The following is a 22,103-nucleotide window of genomic DNA, read 5'->3' on the forward strand; positions in this document are numbered from 1 at the left end:
GGCTCTGGGAGACTGGCTCTCATTTCCACGTGATGCTGGAGGGGTTGCTGGGCTGTTCAGCGTGAAGTCACGAGGTGCCACGAGGCCCTTTGATGCCCAGTGGTTTCACAGCACTCACCTGAGCATCTCCTCAGTGTACCATGAGTGGGACTGGTATCTCCTCTCCCCTGTGAAGGAACACCAAGCAGGAGAGTTCCCCGTGTCAGCTCCCAAAGCCCCACTACGCACCTTGGCTTAAACCACAATGAGGGAAAGAGAACTTGGGATTTAAACTTTCCTAAGCAACCTGAGCTCGACCCCAAGTTCTCTATTTTAACGCCAGCTACTCCTTTCAGTTATAAACCCAAAATGGAAGATGTCCCCTCTCCTCCTGTGGATTGCATCTGCCAGGCCTTGCTGTTTGCCCCCAGGAGGGTCAGTGCTGGGTGTCCCCTCCTGTCCTGAGTCGCTGCTCTCAGCCTCACTCCAGTTTCTCTTGTTGAACAGAGGTGGGAATTGGACTGACAAAGCTTTGGGGAAGCCTGGCAGCCCCAGGCAGCCACCCTGCCCTCTCTGGGCCACCAAACCCTCCGTTAGCTGCGGCACCGAGACCACGCTCCTGCCCGAGCTGCTGCGGGACCTCGCTGCCTGCCTGCACGTGGAGGCAGCAGGCAGCTCTCCTCCCCTTCCCAGCGCCAAGCAGGGGTACAGCTCGGCTGTACAGGAGGTGGCTGTGTGCCACTGAGCTATGCCACAGAGCTGCCATGACCTGCCAGTAATCTAATTTCTTAAGGGCTTTGAATCATTGCACAGAGTATGTTGGATACATGCAAAGCATCTGCATTATCACTATGATTAAGGCAGTGAAAGTGGGGGAAAGGGGAAGGAAGGAAAATACAATTTTTCTGCTTTCAGCAGAAAATAAATCAACTTTCACAGAGACTTCTGGTGCAGCCAAAGGCTGTGCTATCATTAAAAATGATTTCTTATTAAGCTGAACTCTCCCCTTTCTCATATCGTATGATATGACAGCTCTCTTTTGATGGGAAAGCTTTCATTTGGCCAGAGAAAGGGATAATTTGCTTCTTTTAAGGAGTTAATCCTCTGGTCCATTTCCGGGCTGGGAACAGCTATCCTCCCCCTTCCTTGAATCAGAGGTGGCAGCACAATGGAGATCATAACCACCTCAAATCTACACCCGAGATGGAGAAATCAGATTTCTTCCTCCAGTCATTTTTGTGGGATTAGCTAAATCTTAGATCCACACTAACCCTTCACAAAGCTGCCAAGATTAGTTAGAATTTATTTTATTCACAGGGGGGTTTACGGTTTTCTTTCCAAAGGGATTATATCTCGCTATATATATATTTAGGGTGGCTTCAGTCATAAAGCAGCTCGGTTAGAGGGATAAAAAGTGTTTGTGCGTATAAAATAAAAACTCGGCTGCAAGAATGACAGTCACTTGAAACGCCAAGACAAAGCAGCGATTCTGGATGGCTTTGCCAGTCCGTTTTAAAAGCTACGTAAGCTGTCTTCTTTCCCGCGAGACCCCTCTCCAGAGTTAGTGCACGGAAAGCAAACCCCGCTCAGCGTGAGCTGCCCGTTCCTGTGGCCGCTGCTGCTGGCAGAGGATGTCTTCGGAGCCAGCATCGGACGCCGACGCCAGCAGGAGAGGCCTGAAGAAGCCGTGTTCGTTCAGCATCGAGGACATCCTCTCCAGCCCAGCAGAGAAAAGCCCCCAGGTCCTGGTCCCGCTGTGCCTGCGAGGCATCTTGGACAGCACACCCAAGGGGCTGTGTGAGCTGGAGGCCCTCCCGGCCAGCCCCCCGCAGGAGGAGGAGGAGGAGGAGGAGGAAGAGCTGGACGGGGCAGGCTGCAACTGCTGCTGCTGTTCTCACACAAGCGCCCGTTCCCGGCAGGACGTGCCGAGTTGGCTGGGTGAGTGTTTGGGTTTGCTTCACGGCGCAGAGCCGGTGGAGGGGCAAAACCTGGGCACTGAGTGATAGTGTAGCGTCTGGCCTGCCACCACGGTGGTCTTCCAGGACCCCAGCGCCAGCAAGGGGCAGCAGGATCTATTCTCAGCATAGCTCCTAAGAGCAGGCACTTTTACCTACAATGCTATCCAGGTTTTTAAAAGCACCAGGGGCTATTTACTAGTGTATATTAACTGTTTTAATGTACAACACTCGAGAGGATGACGCTTCTAGGGGTGGAAGTCCTCTGTGGAGAGTGGAGCCCCATGGTCATGCTGCCCACGCGCAGAGCTGTGCCTGTGCTTCCCGACAACACCAGCCCTGGGGAACCTCACTTGTCCCTTAAGGAAAAGAGGTTTTGGCTACACCTAGCAAAATTACTGCAGCTGGGAGGGGGGGGGGGAAAGCAAGAAAAAGTATCAAACCCTTAAAAATGCAGTTCAAGAGCGCCCGCAAGTTCAGAAGTGCCCCATGTCAGGGCTGAAACACAGCTCCCAGCTGGGCTGTGAGTGTCTGTCCATTTTCTGGAGGCGGCCATAGTGCAATTGGTAAGTAAACAAGGAAAACTCAGCCAGTGCTCCCGCCTGCACACTTGTCCCAAGGTGATGCCCTAAGCCCTTCTCCCACTTGCATGGTGATCACCCAGGTGGCCAGCTGCCTCCTTCCAAGCCACACATGTGGAAGCAGCTTGCGTCTGAACTGCATTGAGCAAGATGAGTGTTTCAGCCCCTAATGCCCCTCTCCCCCTGCAGACGCCCGGTTCCCCTGGCCCATGCAGCTATTCCACTCGGCAGTCAGGGTCTGCAAGAGTCCCCACGGGAGCCCGAGCAAGCTGCAGACTTTCCATCAGATCCAGCGCCGGACACGCCGGCATCGCACCATATTCACCGAGGACCAGCTGCAGGCCCTGGAGACACTTTTCCATCAGAACCAGTACCCAGACGTCATCACCCGCGAGCACCTGGCAAACCGCATTCACTTGAAGGAGGAGAGGGTGGAGGTGAGATCCCGCCACTCGGTAAGGTGCCGTTTGCTGCGACCCCCTGAGAACACAGACCACGGCAATGCACTGTCTTTTTTGGGAGCTGCAGACTCAGGGCCTCATTGTAACAGTCTTTAAAATGACTGTTCTTGGGCATTTGGCAAAACACAGTTTAGGTGTGTCAAGCAACAGCAGAATATAGAACAGTTCTGCTGGGCTGCTTTGTTCTGGTATCCAGTCCCGTAAACTCACTCAGTCTCGCCTAGATTCACCTACACAAACGCAGACGTGCCCAGCTCTGCCCATCCCCTGCACCTGAGTGTACAGTCCTTATTTATGTGATCTGCGTGACTTCTGAATCTGCCATGGGGGGTCCCAGCTCCCTTGTGCCCCTTACATGTATCTGAGCAGGACTGCAGGGGAGGGACTGATTAAATTTTGTATGAAACTTTTATATCTGGAAATATATTGCAGTATCCTAAAGCTTATGCTGTATAGCCCAGGAGCGCGACTGCCTGCCCCCCTCCACGTAACACATGAAATGCAAAAGTTCTTGTTTTGCACTTTCTAGGTTTGGTTTAAAAATCGGCGGGCCAAGTGGCGGCATCAGAAGAGGGCATCTGCTTCAGCGCTGATCCTTCAAGGCACCAAGAAGCCCCCCGAGGAGGGCTGTTAGAGGTTGCAGGCTGCGTCCCAGCAGACGAACGCCAAGAGCATCCCTTTCCCGTAGCTGACAGGTTCCACAGGCCGGTAGCCCGAGGGGGACTGAGGAAGCAAAAGGGAATCTCCGATTCCCCGAGGAGGAGGACGGGCAAAAGCAGACATGGTACTTTCACATCCCAGTTTCTCTTCCAAACCCAGTTCACGTGGCAAAGAACTCACCAGGTGTGACCCTCAGGTGCTGAAGCAGAAACCACTGCCAAAAGCCCGTGCAGGGGACAGAGCTGTACCAGTGTTAAATGTGTGTGCTTCAGGAGAAGGGGAGACTCCCCTTCTTGCCTTTGCTCTGTGCACGTAGTATTTGTGCTTGTTTTACTACTGTAGGTTTGCAAAACATCCTGCAAATGAATGTTTCCTATTTTCAGCACCTCACTGGCATCTAGAGTTGCTTTTGGGGTTGAGTTTACTGAACAGGCGATTCGTTCCTTAAGCAAGAAACACGGGTTTCTCCCCGCAGCCCGTGGGAGAGGTGGTCCTGCTCCGGTGAGAGGGGTCGGCGCAGCGAGCGGGCAGCTCAGCCCGGGGCCGGCCCCTGCCCTCCCCTGCAGAGCCAGCGGTGTCCGTGTCCCGGCGGGGCTGTAAAGCAGCGAGAGAAATAAAACCGAGTTCCCGTCGCCTCTGTGCGTGCTGTGGGGGGCCCGCTCCCCGCGGGGCCTCCGCCCGCCCCGCGCCCCGGGCGGACCCCGCGGCCGTCCCGCACCCGCCGGCGGGCCCCGCTCCCCGCGGTGTTTCTGGGGAGTCCGGGGGCGGCGCCAGCGGGGGGCGGCCCGACGCGCGGCCCAGCCCCCCGCCGCAGCGCCCCGGCAGAGCCCAGGCCGCCAGGCCGCCGCCGCCACGGGCCGCTGTCACGGAGCGGGACCGGGCGGGACCTCCCGGCCGGCAGGGGGCGCGCTGGCCGCCGCGCCCACGGCCCCCTGCGTCTCCTGGGCGGGGCGACGGGAGCGGGACGCCCCGGCTCTCCGTGGCGCGGCGGCGTGACGTCACGGAGCGTCGCGTTCCCGACGGCGGCTGCGGAGGGTCAGGGCGCTCCCGGCCGCCCTGGACTCGGGCGCAATGGAGGCGGCGGCGGTTCCGGCGGCGGTTCCGGCGGCCTCCTCCGGCGCCCTGGTGCCCGCCGCCGCCGCGGACACGGGGAAGGAGGCGACCCCGCCGGTCCCGAGGCGCCCGAAGAAGATCCTGGATGAGGAGGCCTACATTGAGGTAGGCCGGCGGACCCGAGCCGAAGCCCGAGGCCGAGCCCGGGCCGGGGCCTGGGCCCGGGAGGCCCCGTTCTCCTGGCCCCTGGGCCGATCAGCTTCCCGCCTGGCCCGGCTCGGCCCCACCACGGCCGCTGCAGCCCCGGCTGCGGGTCGGGCCTGGAGCCGCCCTGGGGCTCCCGCACCCCCCGCGGCGGCAGCTGCCCGTGGGCTGCCGCCGGCCCAGCCTCGGCTCGAGGCGCCCGTGGGCTGCCCGCCCTTCCCCTGCGCTGCGCGGGGCCGGCCCCGAGCCGCGCCGGCACTCCGAGGCGCCCCAGCGCCGCATTGCAGCCCTCTCTCTGTTTGCAGAGTCTAGAGAAGATCATTCAGCGAGACTTCTTTCCTGACGTGGAGAAGTTGCGGGCGCAGAAGGAATATCTGGAAGCTGAAGAAAATGGTGACTTGGAGAAAATGAGGCAAATTGCCATCAAGTTTGGTTCCTCCTTGGGTAAAACATCGAGGGACACCCCTGCACCCTGTAAGACCTGGCTAACAGGCACATAAAGGTTTTATATCTGCTATTACTGCTCTCATTTATCTAACTTTGTGCAGGCAGTGCTTATCTTAGAGAATCAAGTTTGGCGTTGCATGGGAATTAGTATACAGAATTGGGCAGTAACCAGTATCTGATGGCAGATGATGAATTTCTCGTTGGTGTCTAATAATTTCCTCTTGAGGGAATGGGTTTGGAAAAACAGCTATTGAATAACCATTCCTAATAGGTATCTTTTGCCAAGTTCCTGCACCTTAGGGAACGTTGCATGTTCTAACGTGCAATATTTTACTCTGAAAAACTCTAAGCTATGTTTTGAATCCTTATTATAGTTTTAGGAGTTCTTGTTACATCTACAGATGTGTAAGACCTTCGTATATTGGGGACAGAAGGTGTTGGAAGCTTGTGATTATCAGAGGTTTCACCTAGCAGGCATGCAATGCCCTGTTGTATGTTTGCATTCGCTTCAAGGTCAGGTGTTTCTTACGCTAAAGGACAGTCCCTGGCTGAGCTCTCATGGTGGGGTTTGGGCAAAGGGCATGTGTCACCAAGTGATTTACCTTCCTCCTCCGCTGTAGGTGCTGGCCCTGGCCTATGTTTGGATTGTTATGCTGCTGCTTGCTTCTGTTGGTTAAAGCTGTAGATGGGGTGGCAAATATACTGGGTGGTTGCTTTCCTGTGAATTTTTCACAGCAGAAGAAAAATAATATCTTAGATGAGAGCAAAATCTTGTTCAGTGGTTGGGACAGAATTGAATAGAATATTTTGGAGTTTCATCACAACTTTTTAATTAAATTCTTCTTTTCTTGACATGACTTCTGTGACTTACTATGGAGAAAGCTGTCACAGCAAGTGTCGTGTTCCATGCTCTAGTAACCATGTGAGCCTTTTTCCTGTCACAGATGTTACTCCAGCCACATTTGAAACCCCAGAAGTGCATCCAGGTGGTCTTCCACTGGGGAATAAATCCAAAGCTGGCATCAAAGCTGCAGAGGAAGGTAGGAGGATGATGTTTCTCTAGCTGTATTTTTCAGCAGCAGGTAAATACTTCTGTGACCTCTGTCTCCTGTAAGGATTTTGGTCATTTAGCAGATGTTTATGCTGTTTCCTTTAACCTTCTAGTAGGTGAAAATTATCTCTCTGAAGTTGAACTTGGTGTAATGTTTTATATCATGTGTGTGAATTCTCAATTTTGAGTCGCTTTATGGCTGTGTAAATTCTTAACTTGGCCAATTTCTTCAAAGGCAGTAAATTTTTCCTGTGTCACCTGAGATTAATTCTGTAAGAAAGCAAAGATTGTAGGGGCAGAGCTATTTGTGTAGTATATTAAAAATGTCTGCTAGCAGCTGGCCACTCATGCATTTTCCCTTTAACAAAAATAGCTGTAAACGCCATAAAAGCTTTTATGCGAAAGTTTTTTCTATGTCTTCCAAAAAATATTTTGTTTTGTAGCTCTCTGTGTGTATATATTTTTTTCCACCAAGCTTCGTGTTAATTATCAGTGGGTCTGTAGAATGCTCACTGTTAGAAGGGATTAAGAGTTATGTATAGTGCTGTCATAAGAAGGGGAGGTATTAACCTTTCTCAGGCTTCTTCCCTCTTGTTAGGAGAAGCAGAAAAAGACAACAAAGATGAGCTTCCCAGTCTGGACAGCTTCTTAGCAAAACACACGAGTGAAGATAATGCTTCGTTTGAGCAGATCATGGAAGTGGCCAAAGAGAAGGAGAAAGTCAAGCACGCTTGGTTGTACAGTGCAGAAGAGGAGTATGCCCAGGTAGGGAAACGGCTCAGCTGTATCTCTGCTCTTCCAAAGTGACACAACAGGGAAATACCATTTTACTGTATTCCTTTCTTGTTTGACTTAAACAGAATATTATCTTACGTTCTGTTTTTGAATCCTGCTATAAATATGGATGAGAACTTGTTGGCTCTGAGCATGGGGCTATTGTGTTAGACTGTTGAATTACTCATAGTATTGAATAAGAATAGAAAGGTCTTGATTTTGAATAGTAGGTGCATGTGGTGATCACTTGCTGATCTAAGCTAAGCCTGAGTTTCCTGGGTCCCGTGACAGCTCATAGCTTCCTCTTCCCCATCTGTAACGCAAGAACAGTGTTGACATAGTTGCTGAGGATCTGCCTCTTCCTGAAGCTTTGAGGCTGTGAAGCGTTGCACTAAGTGCAAGTATTGCTGTTCTCGGCAGCCTCTTCCATAAGCAGCAATACCAGGGAGAGCAGTTCGTCCGTCAGCCCTTTATTATTTACAGTTAGATTGTCTGTCTTATTTCAGTTTTCTGTTTCTATTATCAGTAATAATCCATTCAAAGTAAAGTACTGTACACAGCATGGCTGGCTGCGCAGTCTCCCTCAGCTAGCTTCGTGGGAGGTTCAGAGGCTGTTCGGGGGCTGCCATGTCAATCTTTCACCATCAGCAGCGGGCAGCTGGCAGTGTTGCCAGATGTGTCAGTGCTGGATGTGAGCTGCAGTGCCTTTTAATGAAGTTTGGCACTTACGTGTGAGTGTTTACTGATGTTGTTGTGAGTGCGTGTTACGTTTTTATCCTAGCTAATGTAGACCCTCAGAGTCTATTAGAACAAAAATGCCCTCTGTGGCTCCTTATGCAACTTCTCTGCTCGAATGTTTTCATCCAGAATTCAAATGCGGGCGGCAAGAGAACATTCCCAAAGCACAGGGTTGTTTCAGGTCAAGGTGAAGTTGCTGGAGCCCGTCTTGTGCCGACGTCCTGTGTTCTGTCAGCCAGCACTCTGATCAGACCTTGCCTTTCCTTGCACAGCATGCCTGTCTGTGTAACAGACAACTTTGCTCTGCCTTATTTAATGTATTCAGTGACATAACTGCTATTTAAATGTATGTGGACAATGCCAATTAAAGACAACATCAGCTGATGTATTTAATATATAGCTCTGGCAGTAATTATCTAGTTTAATTAGTGTGAATATTTTAAAATGGTGTAACTTCTCAGTGGATGACTGAATTCTATTAGTTTTGTTTTGGTATCAGTGATACTAGTATGCTGGTGACAGCACACAAGTAATGGTGTGAACATGTCAAATGCTTCCGTACCTGTACTGCATATGGAAATATTTGAAAGCTCTCTCAGTGTTGAAGAAGTGTCTGTTCTGTTGTTAATGCTTGCCTCAGCTAATAGAGTTTGCACGAGACTAGGATGGTACAAATATTCTCCCAAGGTTACATGCCAAAGCCTTGTAGGCTGCCTTTATATTGGATATGTGTCATCTGTTGTGCTTCCCTTATTTAGCGATGAATGCCTTATTTGAATTTTGATTTGTAGATAGAGAAAGCAGAAAAAGTTTGAACCGTTGCAAGATGTAACAAAGTCATAAACATAATCTTTCTGAGAAGTTAATTCTTTAGTTCTCACTTCATTTTATAGCAGAACTTCATGTAGAGTTGTTTTTGCAAGCTCACCTGGGAATAGGATAGTTTCTCAAAAGCCACTGGCCAGAGAGAGTGCTTGTGCCACACCAGGTGCAAAGTGTGCTAGGGCATGTAGCTGAGCTCGTGATTGAGCTCTCCAAGTTGTGTGTGCCTGATTAAAAGGTTGCAGGAGTCTGTTTCAGACCTGATTCTTTTCTTTTATTTTTTTTCCATCACCCTTTCAGCGACGAAATGAGAACCTGGCACTTCCTTCAGCAGAGCAGCAAGCTCTGGAGAGTGTGAAAGCTGGACTGGAGACCTGGGAGTACACGGCTCGCAACACCCTCATGTATTATCCTACAGGTGAGGCAGACAGGTTTCTCAGGAGAGGCATTGTTTCTAGGTGGGGTGACTCCAAACAGTGCTTACAGCACTTCTGTAGATGACTGAGCAGCTCTTACTGGTCATACTGCACTTTTTCTTCTGTGAAGCTCAGATATGTAAAGTGTTTAAACAAGTTCTTTTTTTCCCCCCTCTTTTTCTTTCTTTGGACCTTGCTCCTTTGCCTCTGATTGCAAAGTTTGATGATCTTCTATTTCTCATTAAGAAGCTCATTATCTGTATTATAGAAGCACTTGTTTTTGGGAGGCAAAGCTCAGTCCAGTTTAGTCTATCGTATTTATAAGCACTTTCTTGTCATCTTTGTTCATTCTTTGCTTCTGCTCAACGAGTGTTCCTTGGGCTTGTTGATCCCTTGGTTGCTGTAGAAAATTACATCATTTTCTAAACAGTTTTCTTTTTGCCTATAAATGTATAATTGATAATTTCTGCAAACCAGTGAAGTAAAGAAAGTTTTGTTGACTGTTTTCTTAAAAAAAAATCTGATATTAATTTATAGATTTCAGATGTTACAAAGCATACATCTGGCACAAATTTTGTTTTCGATTGCTAGAGGTTACACACTGCCATTGCTGATGGATTCTGTATTGTGTAGGAATGGGTGGCAAGTGTCACGTTGGTCAGGAGCTTTAGAGCACATTGTCTGGTGTTACCTGAGCCCTTTCTTAAAAGGCATTTTGGTTTTCAAGGTGTACCTGATGAGGATGACGCATTTAAGAAGCCCAGGGAAGTCGTGCATCGAAACACCCGTTTTGTGAAGGACCCTTTTAGCCAAGCCGTGAGCAAATCACAGCTCCAGCAAGCTGCAGCCCTCAATGCTCAGGTTGGAGAAGTTTACTTCTGACTAAAACCTAGTTAGACTCTGCCCTCTGGTGGTGTTCATCAACCAGGAGAACTGTGTGTGTGTGCTAGATACGGCTGACTCACACCTTTCTCCACATGAATGGCGTTGCCTTTGTGATTTCAGTACAAACAGGGCAAAGTGGGACCAGATGGGAAAGAACTGATACCCCAAGAGTCTCCGAAAGTGAACGGATATGGATATGTGGCTACCCCCTCTCCTGCTCCTGGTAAGAGGGCAGTCATATTTTTTCTGACGTAAGAGGACTGCTACTGCACTTATTTTGATGCTCTGTTTGTTCAGCACTGGGATAGCATTGTTGGTTTAAACAAGGAGATACGCCTTCTATCTGTATGTGTGTCACGAGCTAGTGACTTTCTTGTATACCGTGTATGCCAGCTCAGTGCAGTGCTTGAATCCTAGTCCAATACACTGGGCAAGAGAAGTCATGCTGTACCCGAGACGCTCCGAGGAAGCTGCCATGCCATTGCTTAGGAATCATCTAGAGGGTGGTGAGCTTTTCTAGGCACCTGGGGTGCAGTGGCTGCTTGGTTTATCCCTGGGTGATGCTTCTCTAGAGCTTAAAGATAAGAATTCAACCATTTCACATCTATAATACACTTGTGAATTATAGATTTGTTCAGATGTATTAGCTGCAGGATACTTTCAGTTAGAGCAAACTGATTATTTTTCTTCCAGTTGAAATGTGGTATCTGAATTTTCAGCTGTTCTTCACCAGCCATCATGTTTCCCTGTCTCTTGTTATTATCCTAAAAGGTGAACATTCTGAGGTTTTTCCTCCGGAAAGCCTGTAGGTGGCATTTGGAGCGCACCTCCTTTCTCCTTTGTAAATGCCTTTTCCAAACCCTGGACAGCTGGATTTTCTAGCCATGGACTTAATCGGGCTCTTAGCATCTATCCTGCAGTTGTAGCTGTTAGACAAGGTGTACTCGCTGTTTGGTACAGGCTAGCCTCAAGATGAACTCAGGATATGTTTGGCTATTACCATATATCTTAAATCCTCTGCCTGTTTCCCTGCTTTTAAATAGTTCCCTGTGTTGAAGAAGGTTTCATACAATAGCAGAGGGGAAGACTAGTAATGTAGAGAAAATGTGGAGAAAAAAAAATGAAAGTGTCACTAAGGAAAAGCTCACCAAATGGAAAAACAAATACAAAGGACAGTGCTTGGGATGTTGTAACCTAGAGGGTGACACAGCCACAGGTAATCCTGTGAGTTTAAGGTCATGCCCTTTTAATGGGAACCACATGTTACTATTGAACATTGGCTGTGCTTTCCTCTGCAGTGGAGGGGCTCCTTTGTGAGCTGATGAATTTGCTGCATTTCATAATTTGATTCTCTGTTGGTTTTTTGTGGTGAATGAATAATCAAGCGTCTTGCATGAGCATGACTTTTTTAAAATTTGTTTTTAGGTGTGAATGAGTCTCCTTTTATGACATGGGGTGAAATCGAAAGCACCCCTTTGCGTCTAGAAGGATCAGAAACACCATATGTGGACAGAACACCTGGACCAGCCTTCAAGGTATTTCATGTCAGGAGTCAGCATGTCATTCTTTTTGAGGGGGGAAGGACTAAGAAGGGAAAGGCAAGTGACTAACTAATAGATTAACGTTGTTGTGGGAGTGTGACACATCTCTGGGCTGTGTTCCCAGTCCGTGAGACTAATAATCTGGGTTCTGCTTGGAGGGTGGAGGTGAACATGGCTCCACATGAAAGCTACTTGGTGGACATACCTGAGGTGGAACACGCACTGTTGGCAGGAGAGTGAGACTCAGTATTTGATGATGGGCCCAGAGAGAGGGGCTTTCAGAAGAAGCTGAAGAGACACATGATTTCTCTGATTTTATTGTGTGAAAGGGTAGAAATTGTAGGATTTCCCTCTGTCTTGATCTTCTTGCTATCACAGCCTGAGGTGGGTGTATCACTTCAGAGTAGGAAGGGCACTCTAGCTTTGCTAATGGCACCTGACCCTGCATGCCACCTGTCTCCTGCTGGTGTCAGTGAATGGGAGCTGTGAGACTACTAGTCTAAGAAAGGTGTAATTTGCTGTATGTGCCTCTGTTTTGTCAGGCTCTGAAGCCCTTGACTGGTTTTCCTGTTGTTTAGCAATGTTTGTGTTTGCCTGAGAGCTGGCTGGCTGCAGGCCAGGCTAGGCAAGGCACAGGTGACATTGTTTGTCTAGGAGAGGCAGCAGGAGGAAATGCCAGAGGTAATGGCTGCTTCCTTGACTGAACTGGTTTTACCATTTTTGTTACTTGCTAAGGCGGGTTGAAGGTCTCTCTGTGTCCTCTCTGGCTTTTATATAGCAGCAGAAGAGGTGTGGGCTGACCCTAGTTGTCCCCAGTTCAGATCCCTGTAGGCTGGAGTCCAACTGTGAAGGTGCTTTGCCTCATTTATGCAGCATTCATGAGTGCCTTGGCAAGTGAACTGTGTGATGCATTTATAGATCCTGGAGCCGGGGCGCCGTGAGAGGTTAGGACTCAAGATGGCCAATGAAGTGGCAGCTAAGAACAGAGCAAAGAAGCAGGAGGCGCTTCGAAAAGTGACAGAAAACTTGGCCAGGTGAGGCTTCTGTTCTGACAGCAGAACTGGGGATGGGTATTTTCTGATGAGATTTAAATTAACATACATAGAAAGGGAGGGCTGATAAGAGTACTGGAAGCGGGAAGAGGTACAGTCAAACTAGAAGATTTTAGAAATTAAAAGAATTAGTGAGGGAAGGTGGTTGGTGGCCATCCCTGATATTCCCTCTCGTCAGTATTACTGGTCTGCCCTGCAGCCACCCAGCAATGCACCTGGTTCGGTGTCTTGCCTCATTGCAAAGAGGAGGCACGGTAAGCCTTGCTTGGCTGGGTCACGGGAAGGACAGAACAGGCTCAAAGGAAAGGGCAGGCAGTGCCACTCAGGTTTGGGAGGGATGTAAGAGGTTTCTCTGTCACTTGCCTCTCTAGAGAGACAGGCCGCATTTACCTGCTGGCAGAATGACTTCTGCAGCCACTAGTGGGTCTGCTCTGGGGGCAGGGTGGACACTGAGCTCGCCTGTGGAAGCACTGATGATCTTCCTGATAAATTTTGTCAGATTTTTAGTGTAAAATCTTTTAAAACTGTTTATTCCAGCCTCACTCCGAAAGGACTAAGCCCAGCAATGTCACCAGCTTTGCAGAGACTAGTAAACAGGACTGCAAGTAAATATACTGACAAAGCCCTGCGAGCCAGCTATACTCCTTCCCCAGCCCACACGGGAACTCCTGGTTACAAGACCCCAGCAAGTGGGCCTCATACACCCACGAGCACCCCACAGTCTAGGACAGTATCTCAGACGCCGGTAACTCAGGATACTACATCGATCACAGACAATTTACTGCAGCTTCCTAAAAGAAGGAAGGCATCTGATTTCTTCTGAATATTCCAGTCACCAGCAAGGCGATAGTGAACGGGCTGTGCTCAGCTGTCCAACCTGGACGTTGTGGGCCATCGGTAGAAAGGGGTGTCTAGATACAGCTGCCAGAGTGGAAGCCAGCGGTTGCAACATCTGGGACCAGCGCTACTCTAGGCTATAGAGCTAAAATAGCCTGTGATGTGCTTTTTGGAATCAGAGTATCTCCTGCTGTGGTATAACTTCCCTTTGAACTGCATGGGTGGGGGATGCACAGGGCCGCTGTAGCAAAAGGATGCTTCCTGCAATGGCAGAGAAGATTCTGGACTCTTGGAAAAGGCGATAATTTTTTCAAGATCTATTTCTTTTTAAGATGGCCATGCATTTCAATACGTTTCTGTACAGACATGTCTATAAAACGTGGTAAGCCTTCCTAAAAGGTTGAACTGGACTTTCTTCCAGCTTGTCAAAGTTATTTGGTTTTGTACTTTGCAGAAGAGGGGATAAAACCATGTATATATTGAGACGTGACCCAGAATTTTAGAGGGCTTCTCTTTAATTTAAGTGGAGTTTAAACTGATGCTCTTGAATGTACAGTGGGCCTGTCAAGAGAGTTGGTATGTTATGAGAACAGCATGCGTACGGTTTCAGACATCCATTCACGCTTCCTAATAACCTGCCCTCTTACTTACTAAATCCACAGTGTGGCTGATGCACGTGTGAATTCTGCAGCTGGTGTAGTCAGGAGCTTGAGAAACGTGAGCTGTTAAGTGTCAGAAGCACTGAAAGAAGCTTTCCAGTGTGTTTTGACAGTAACTTCTCATCCCCACAAACCATATCAAAGACGGGTCTTTTGAGAATAATAGTGCTAAGCTGTTAATTCACCTCAGCAGATGTACTAGGTCTTCTGTTGCTATGCTTTGTAAAGCAAAAGATGGTGACTAATGCTGAAAGGGTCCAGAGAAGCTGAAGTTGAGAACCAGCAGTTCCCACGTTAGACCAACTTTGTGATGCTGTTGAAACCAGCCTTCCTTAAGGGGATCCCATTTTCTTTTCTCCTACCCCTTCTGTGGAATGGGATTTGGCTTGCTGCTTGTGCTCAGGCTTTTTTTCACGCAGGTTTTGGGAACACTCACCCTCTTCTGAGGCTGGTAGAGGGGAGGGGACTGTGGATCTTGGAGTCTGCAACCACGAGTGTTTCAAAACTTCATCTATGCACAGCCTCTGAGACACGTTGGGCTGGAGCAGGTGGTAAATGAGGTCCTTGCACTCTACAGTCAGGTATTTTGAGTTGGGGAAGGGAATCCTGTGTTGTTTCTGAATAGAGATCATTTTCCTGATGTTGGAATCATCAAATGGCATTAAAGCGTAGACCATTGTATAGAGGATGACACCCATGCTCCATATGTCAGAAATCCTGGGGTCGCAAGGAATGCCCTGTAGCACTTCAGGGGCTGCGTACGCAGCAGACCCGCAGAAGGTTTTGCTGAGAATAGTTCTTCCGTTTTCATCCCGAGACAAGGATTTGGAAAAGCCAAAGTCTGACAGCTTGATATTGAGGCTTTCATCAAGAAGGATGTTCTCACATTTCAGGTCCCTGTGAGCAAAGTCTGAGTCGTGGCAGTGCTTGATGGCAGAAGCCAACTGCTGAAACTTGGTGCGAGCGATGTCCTCCTTCATAGCTCCCGTGATCTTGATGTAGTCCAGGAGGTCTCCCTTTTCCCCCAGCTCCATCACGATGTACACTTTCCCAGCTGATGTCTCAAAGATCTCATAGGTTTTGATGATGGAGGGGTGGTGCAAACATCTCAAAGCCTCTATTTCCCTGGGGAGAAATCTTTCAATGAAGTCCTGAGGAGTTTTCCTCTTGTCAATTATCTTGATGGCCACATTGCACTTCAGCCGGCTGCAGTAGGCAGATTTCACTTTGCCATAAGAGCCTTCTCCTAGCGTGTTGCTGAGGCTGTAGCCTTTCTTTCCAAGCACCACAGCGTCATCCATGGTGGGAGAGCTGGGGGGGGCTGCACGAGTTGGTGCTGGTGTGCATCATGCGTGGTGGCCGGTGGCGTGCTCACGCGCCATGGTGGCTGCCCTGGCGCTGGCGCGGCGGGCGGGTGGGCACCCCAGTGCTGGCCGCTGTGTGATGTCACAGCAGCCACCATGGAAGGTGGCTGCTTGGAAGGACCCTTCAGTCCTTTTGTAAAGCTACTGGATGACGTCATCCAGTAAAGGGCTGGCTTTGGAGAATCCTTCAGTGATTTCATGCTTCTTTGCAATATGCCTGAGTCTTTGGTGTCAGATTCTTTGGGTGTTTTCTTCCTGAGGAAGTCACGTCACTGAGAGACATCAGTTGTGCTCTGCCTTCTCCATAAAACGATCTATGTTTAGTTTCACCAACAGGATGGAAGTAGCTTAAATGTTTTTCTTTCCTGAAATGTACCTAAGTTGTCATATATTTATTCACGTTAGGCAAAATTTTGTCTGTTTTTTTGTATGACTTGGGTGATCTTTCAGGCCCCACATGGGTTTGCTTCTGGTGTTCGGTGCCCTTGCTCCTCCTTGGCCAGCTTTCTTCAGAAAGGGTGGGATTCTTGTCTTTACCGGGACTGTGTTCAAGAACTGGGTTGTTGGGTTTTTTTTTTTTTCCTCATGGGCTTTTTAGGGGAAGGAGGTGGCTTCTCTTAAGTTCATTTCCTTGCTCTTCATCCAGCCCCTCCATTTGTAGCTCTGACAATTGGCTGCTTTTGTGGGCTTTGCAGCTGGCTTTTTCTTACACCCGTACTCAGTGGGGGAGTTACGTTTCGGCTTCCGGCTCCTGGCATTCTTGAGAAAGGCTCACACCGCCATCACCTTCCTCGCACGGGCTCTGAGGGTTACTGCCCTGCATGCTGATTGCCTCACTGTAATCAGCCTCTCGGGCTTCTTGCTTTGCGTTGATTTCAGCTTTTTCAAATCTGTTTTTACAGCTGCCGTGTGTGTGTCTCCAAGGACGTGATGGTGTGGATGATCACAACGCAGGGGCTAGGGACAATCCTGCTTTGTCCACCACCGTGGATGACAGCGTCATTCTGAAGAGCAGAAGTGGTACTAATGCAGCCACACTGGGGCTTTTGTTTGGCTTTTTCCTCCCTTACTTTGAAACTTTTTGCTAACTTTTGTAATAAGCCAAAAAAAGGAAGAGCAGTTTTAACCATACGTGGCCTGCTGTGGTTGCTCCAGGATGAGCTGACCTTTGAGTGTGGGACGAGCACTCGTGCGGTGTGATCCAGCCTGGAGAAGCACCGAGCACCCTTTAGCAGGAAGCAGGCGTAGCCAGATGTGTACGCTTGCACCACGCCTGAGTACAAGACAGCCTGTGCAACACGTGGCAGTCTTGACATTTGCTATAATCAGGTGATGTTTCACCCAGGGAACATCCGTAGAACATCTTATGCAGCTCTTTGAGCAGTGCCTGCAGCCTTCTGTAAAGTCTGGGGCGTTTGATGTTGTGTCTTGGTGAAGAGCTTCCTCTCACGCAGTTTCCACTGCCACTTCCAAAACTTGTCTGCCTGACTGTGAAAAACCCTTTTTACAGTGCGCCTTGTAAGAACCAATTGATCAACATGGCGTTGCTAGGAATAGTGACTGCAAGAAATTAGTTATTTTTTCTTTAAGTTCAGAAATAATTGAAGGCGAAGTTTTTTCTTTAAGCAAAAAGATTATTCTCAGGTACTCAGGAATGAATGTGAAGGGAATCCATTTACTAATATTTCTGTGCCTTCGGAGATGTCCTTTAAGGACTGAACTGGCTAAATAACAATTAAGTTTTAGGTAATTTAAAAAAATAATTATTTTTTTCATAATGATCGCACAATCAGCTTATGTCCATCAAACGTAGGGCCTCTCTGTTCGGGCGCGCAGGCAGATGGTCGGGCCCTGGCCTGCCGCTGGGTCACCGAACAGACGAGGCGGGAGGGATGGCCGGGGGCAGGTGTGGCAGGTGGCTGCTGGATGGCTGAAAGCACCCGGGGAAACGGCTGAGCTTCACGGGTGACTGAGGAGGAGCGTGGGGACCACCTGGGGCGTGGAACCTGGTGAGGTGGAGGTGACCCACCGAGAGGTGTCAGAAACAACAAATTTGGCTACGGATGTGGCAAGACGGCCCAAGGGGAAGAAGTAATTAGAGGGGGTGTTTTTTGGGAGGAGATGAGAGTTAGGGAAAGGGAGGCATTAGAGAAGAACAAGCATGGGAACGTGGAGAGAAGCTGGGATATGGGCTGGATGTGCAGAAGCAGGCTGTAATTGGCATCCTTGATCGCCTCCATCTTCTTCTTACGTGATTCCTACCTGTTCGCTGGGTGCGGGAGCTCTCCCTTCTGGGCACGGGATGCAAGTAAAGGCTGCGCAGTGTTTGCGGGACTGTGGGTGTGGTGTACACGCGGGTCGGGCAGGATGGGGCATGCGTCTTCCACGCCGTTTCAAACTGGTTGTGCTCATACCAAGATGTAGCTGGAATAACAGAGAGGGGAATATGAGGTGTAAGGACGATTAGTTCCATGTTGTGCAATTCCTGCTTAAAAGCAGATTGCATTAAATACCCTGTGGGATGAAGTTGGGTTTGTGTTCACCCTCAAGTGAATTAACCTAGACAGCCCTACTAAAATCAGTCTCAATTCTGCCAGTCTGAAGGGTCTTCACGTGTTTGCTGGGAATGTAATTTATTTTCAATGAAATGCTATAAACTGGATCTCTTGAAGGGAATGTAGTGCTCTTCAGATCGGCTATTCCTGTAACGCCTGCTGTAATGTCTAGTCTCTGCTTCCTGCTGCAGTTCAGCCCCTGCTACCTGTAAATAGGGAATTGGTGAACTCTTTGTTGCCAGATGGTTTTGCTGCTGTAGCCCTAGTAGATAATGTGCTTTACGGGGCTAAATCCAGTGTGAAAAACCATCTTGGTCCTTGATGACTTGTGTTTTATCCCCCCCCCCCCCCCCCCCCAGTTTTTCAGAGGGTTATTTTCCTTTTGCTGTTTCTGTACGTCTGCATTTTCTGACGTGCAAGGCCCAAGCATGCTTGCTCCCTCAGCCAAAATAGCACCCAGAGCTCTCCGAACGCCGCAGAGGCGGTCGGCGGCGAGCGGCGGCGGCAGCAGGGCTCTCCTGGGTGGCAGGGCTGGCTGCGCTGGGTTACCGGCTGCTCGCAAGAGATCGTGGGAGCCCCAGCGGACCTGGGGCTGTGCGGTGTGATGTGGGGCTGTAACGTCACTGCATGCAGAGTCTGTGAGTGCTTGCACGTGCAGTTCGGGGCTTGGCTCCTTGCTCCATGCAGGAAAGAAGATGAGGGACCACAAGGGTGGTCTTGTTCTTGTAAGTGGACGGGAAAGAGGGGCGATTATGGTTCATTTGGGGAGTAGCAGGATGTTATTCCTAGAAAGTCGCAAGAACTGTAAGTGAAGAGCCAGTGAGGACGAGGGATGAGTTCATGTAACCCACCCGGAGAAGGCAGGCTCAGATGCCTTAAGCAAAACACTGATTACACCAGAGGTGACTGCTGCTCTTCTCTGCGTGGGGCACAGGTAAGAAGATGTGAGCAGCAGATGAGCAGCAACACAGGGTTTGGTGAGGCGAGGGGTTGAGAAACTCACAATCACCCCAACCACACTTTGAGCAAACAGCCCGGCTGGAGTGGCCAGGGGAGCAGCGGGGGCACTGCCTTGGGGCAGGAGGCTGCACTCCAGCTTAGTTCTGTTGGTCCCCTGCGGCCCAGATGAGCCGTGTCTTGCGGCAGGGATCTGAGTCTGCAACGAGCCCCAAGCAGCTTCCCTCTGCAGCTCACCTTCAGGGCCGAGAGCATTTCCCTTGGGCAGAGGTAGCTGTCCTTGTCATGGTGTAGGGGCTGCAGCTTTGCACCCACCCGAAAGCGGGTTCCAGTAAGGGCTGGGGCTCTGCACTGCTTTCTATTTCTCTGATGATTTAGTTCAGAAGAGAAGCTGAGATTGGAGATGCTTTGTTGTTTCGCAGGGAGGGGGAGATTGAGCTTCCTCATACGTGTATTTGTTGCCTCAATCCCAGCTCCCTGCACTCACTGCAGCTGGCTGCAAACCCCAGCTCAGAGTCAGGGCAGGGGCAGAGCTGGGTTTGGCCACGCTTCCTGTGAGCCCCTTCCCTCTGCTCTTCCCGGGCACAGCAGCTTTTCACCACTGCTTTTTGGGCACAGGAGATCTGCACTCATGGGTTAGAGAAACACTTGTTCCCAGTGGGAAACTGGGAGCGCCTGGGATGTGCCAGCTCCCACGCACCCTGGGCAGAGGTGCTCGGCGTGTTTTTGCTAGCACGCTCTGTCCCTGCCCCTCGTGCTCGGGGCATCAGGCTGCCCCTGGCGCAGCCCCTGGAGCCACGGCCCCCTGCGTGGGGGCTCGGGGCTGGTGTGCCTGCACAGCGTGGCCCTGCCTCGCACCTGCCGGTGGCTCGGCCAGGGTGTTGGCAATCCCGTAATGTCGGTCCCTGCCAGGGTTACAGCGCTGGCACCACGGCACAGCCCGGCGAAATGGGTGCCGCTTACCCTTCACCTTTGTGCTCCTGGGTGGCTGGGCCATTTATTGCCTGTTTACTCAGAGGTGCTGAGCAGGTTGTGGTGGTTGCCTGGCACATGTGCATGCTTCAGACCCGCCTCTGTTCAGAGCTGGCGGGGCACCGTGGGCTGCAGTGCGGGGAGATGATGTCTGTGTTTTCTTGGGTCAAAAGCCAGGGAGAAGCAGCCTGTGCCCTGACTGTAAGGGGAGCGCTGCTCTCCTGCTAGAGGCATCGCAGGGCATTTACTTACAAATGGGTGTCACGGGCTTGGGGTGGGTAAGGAATGTCCTGGATCAGTCTGGGGTCAGCATGTGCAGCTGGGCTGCAGGAAGCTGGGCTGAGAACAGCCTCTCCCCATAGCATCCCTTGGGAGGAACAAAGCTGGGGTGTTTGACACTCGTGCCTTTGTGCCGGAGGATGTTGTCACGCTTCAGGTCCCCACGGACACTCGGATCATGACAGTATTTGGCAGCACGTGAGCTAGCAAAATGGGGTTTGGCCTAAATCTTCAGGCAATCTCCTGCTGCTCGTGACGCACTCCTGCAGGTCCCCAAGCACACACGACCCCTGTCACACAGCCCTCCTGGGGCCCTGCAGGGCTCACTGCCCTGGGTGATGGAGCTGTGGATCACACTTGCTGCTGTCCCACCCCTGGGGTCTTTGTGGGCATCAATTTCCACTGCTATGTTAAATTTTACATTTAGCTTTGGAAATAGCATCTCCTGAGTGCTGCTGCCCTCAGCACAGGAACAGCTCCTGTGGGACCAGAGGCAGCAACCGCCCAAGAAAACCGGCGGCAGCTCCTGTCCCGCTGCCTGCAGGTCGGCAGCTGGCGCCTGGCCGGGCAGTGGCTGGGGGAAGCAGAAGCACTGCGAGAGCAGAGGGATCTGTAGATCCACTGGGAATACTCCTGAGGGCGGTTTGCCCCTGGGTATAGTGAGTAATTGGTATTAACAGGGAAACAGGGAGTGTATGATTGGGCTAAACTAGTCCTTACTGGAATCTCCATGCTCTATTTGAAAACTTCACATTGTAGTATGAAGGTGAAAAACACTTTCTTGTTAGATATCTCCAGATACTTTGGTTTTTTAAAATTTTGTTAAATTAAACAACTTCCCAGGCAGCTTCACTGCTTTTGGCTTTGACTCTAGAGGGTTTTTACTGAAAAGCTGGAAATCCCTGCAGAGGAAGGCTCTGGTTCCCTGCAACCCCAGCAGCCACTGTGGGTTGGCCACCGTGCCCTGGTGCTGCCCGAATGTGGCTGCTTCGCTTCTCATTGTTGGAGGAAATTCCAGATCCATCTGGGCAGCGGGCATTGAACGTAAAACTGCATTTTGATCCCAAACGTCACCCGAGCTGAGCCCCAGCACCAGGAGAGCTGGGGCACCGGCGATGGTGCCACCTCCCCAGGCTGGGCTCCCTGGCAGCGACAGCCACCACCCTACCTGACGTGCAGCACCACGGGACAAATTCCTAAAGACACCTGTCACATGCAGGGCCATTAACAATGATCTGAGCTGCACAATTAGTTTTCTTTAAGTGTTTCCTCTCTGCCTGGGCCTGGTAACCAGGAACGTGGTGTTTCCAGGAGGTATGGAAACGCTGCGGGGCCCTGGCTCTGGGGACGGCCCAGCACCGGGCGCTGCGTGTTGGTGTCGCCCCTGCAGACGCGTGGAAACAGGGTCCGCTCACCCCACGGTGGGCTGCCGGGAGCAGGGTGGTGAAGCAGGCGAATGATGGTCAACCTGGGAGGCCGCTGGGGCTGGACGTGCCAGCGCTCCCCGCCTGCGCTGCGGGCCGGGGGGGGACAGGGCTGCCACAGCGGGGCTGGAGGGGGCCGGCCCGGGCCCTCCTGGGGACTGAGGGAGCTGGCTGAGGCTGTTATGGGGGGAGCACGGGAAGGCTGTCTGGTGGGGACTGGGAAAGGCCACCCCAGCTGGGGATGGGGAAAGGCTGTCCTGGGGGGATGGAGGGGACCCGTGGAGGCCAGTCTGGCGCGATGGAGGCGGCTGGCGACGGCTGCCCTGGGGGACGGAAGGAACTGGGCAAGGCCACCCCGGGGGACGCGGAGGGCACCGGCGGAGGCCGTCCTGCGGGGGACAGAGGGGACCGGCGGAGGCAGTCCCGGGAGTTGGGGT

At 50.8% G+C, this 22,103-nt stretch overlaps 3 protein-coding genes across 4 annotated transcripts; 2 read left to right on the forward strand and 1 right to left on the reverse strand.

Moving 5' to 3' along the window:
* The first annotated feature begins 848 nt into the window (after positions 1–848).
* On the forward strand, positions 849–4,282 carry GSC2 (goosecoid homeobox 2). The gene is made up of 3 exons (XM_009503084.2): positions 849–1,917; positions 2,705–2,952; positions 3,506–4,282. Exons 1-3 carry the CDS (start codon positions 1,611–1,613, stop codon positions 3,608–3,610), a joined length of 660 nt encoding a protein of 219 aa, XP_009501379.2. The 5' UTR covers positions 849–1,610; the 3' UTR covers positions 3,611–4,282.
* A 348-nt stretch (positions 4,283–4,630) lies between these two features.
* Positions 4,631–21,086, forward strand: ESS2 (ess-2 splicing factor homolog). 2 transcript variants are annotated; one of them, XM_064466615.1, is made up of 10 exons: positions 4,631–4,854; positions 5,199–5,367; positions 6,285–6,380; positions 6,990–7,156; positions 9,026–9,143; positions 9,869–10,002; positions 10,147–10,249; positions 11,452–11,561; positions 12,486–12,601; positions 16,382–21,086. In XM_064466615.1, exons 1-10 carry the CDS (start codon positions 4,708–4,710, stop codon positions 16,485–16,487), a joined length of 1,266 nt encoding a protein of 421 aa, XP_064322685.1. In that variant the 5' UTR covers positions 4,631–4,707; the 3' UTR covers positions 16,488–21,086. The 2 variants fall into 2 exon arrangements, with proteins under 2 accessions (XP_064322685.1, XP_064322684.1); XM_064466614.1 differs by lacking the exon at positions 16,382–21,086 and adding an exon at positions 13,157–13,866 and having other exon boundaries at positions 4,632–4,854.
* Positions 14,448–15,416, reverse strand: TSSK2 (testis specific serine kinase 2). The gene has a single exon (XM_009501263.1). It carries the CDS (start codon positions 15,414–15,416, stop codon positions 14,448–14,450), a length of 969 nt encoding a protein of 322 aa, XP_009499558.1.
* Positions 21,087–22,103: the final 1,017 nt, after the last annotated feature.

This window comes from Phalacrocorax carbo, chromosome 15 (genome assembly GCF_963921805.1).
Source record: "Phalacrocorax carbo chromosome 15, bPhaCar2.1, whole genome shotgun sequence".
NCBI classification, from domain to species: domain Eukaryota; kingdom Metazoa; phylum Chordata; class Aves; order Suliformes; family Phalacrocoracidae; genus Phalacrocorax; species Phalacrocorax carbo.

Excerpts from the sequence above, each read along its gene's own strand:
- GSC2 (XM_009503084.2), top strand. The coding sequence starts at position 1,611 with ATGTCTTCGGAGCCAGCATCGGACGCCGACGCCAGCAGGAGAGGCCTG. Across the intron at positions 1,918-2,704 it reads GGACGTGCCGAGTTGGCTGG|ACGCCCGGTTCCCCTGGCCC; the intron begins GTGAGTGTTTGG and ends CTCCCCCTGCAG. Across the intron at positions 2,953-3,505 it reads TGAAGGAGGAGAGGGTGGAG|GTTTGGTTTAAAAATCGGCG; the intron begins GTGAGATCCCGC and ends TGCACTTTCTAG.
- TSSK2 (XM_009501263.1), bottom strand. The coding sequence starts at position 15,416 with ATGGATGACGCTGTGGTGCTTGGAAAGAAAGGCTACAGCCTCAGCAAC.
- ESS2 (XM_064466614.1), top strand. The coding sequence starts at position 4,708 with ATGGAGGCGGCGGCGGTTCCGGCGGCGGTTCCGGCGGCCTCCTCCGGC. Across the intron at positions 9,144-9,868 it reads CCTCATGTATTATCCTACAG|GTGTACCTGATGAGGATGAC; the intron begins GTGAGGCAGACA and ends TTGGTTTTCAAG. Across the intron at positions 12,602-13,156 it reads GTGACAGAAAACTTGGCCAG|CCTCACTCCGAAAGGACTAA; the intron begins GTGAGGCTTCTG and ends TGTTTATTCCAG.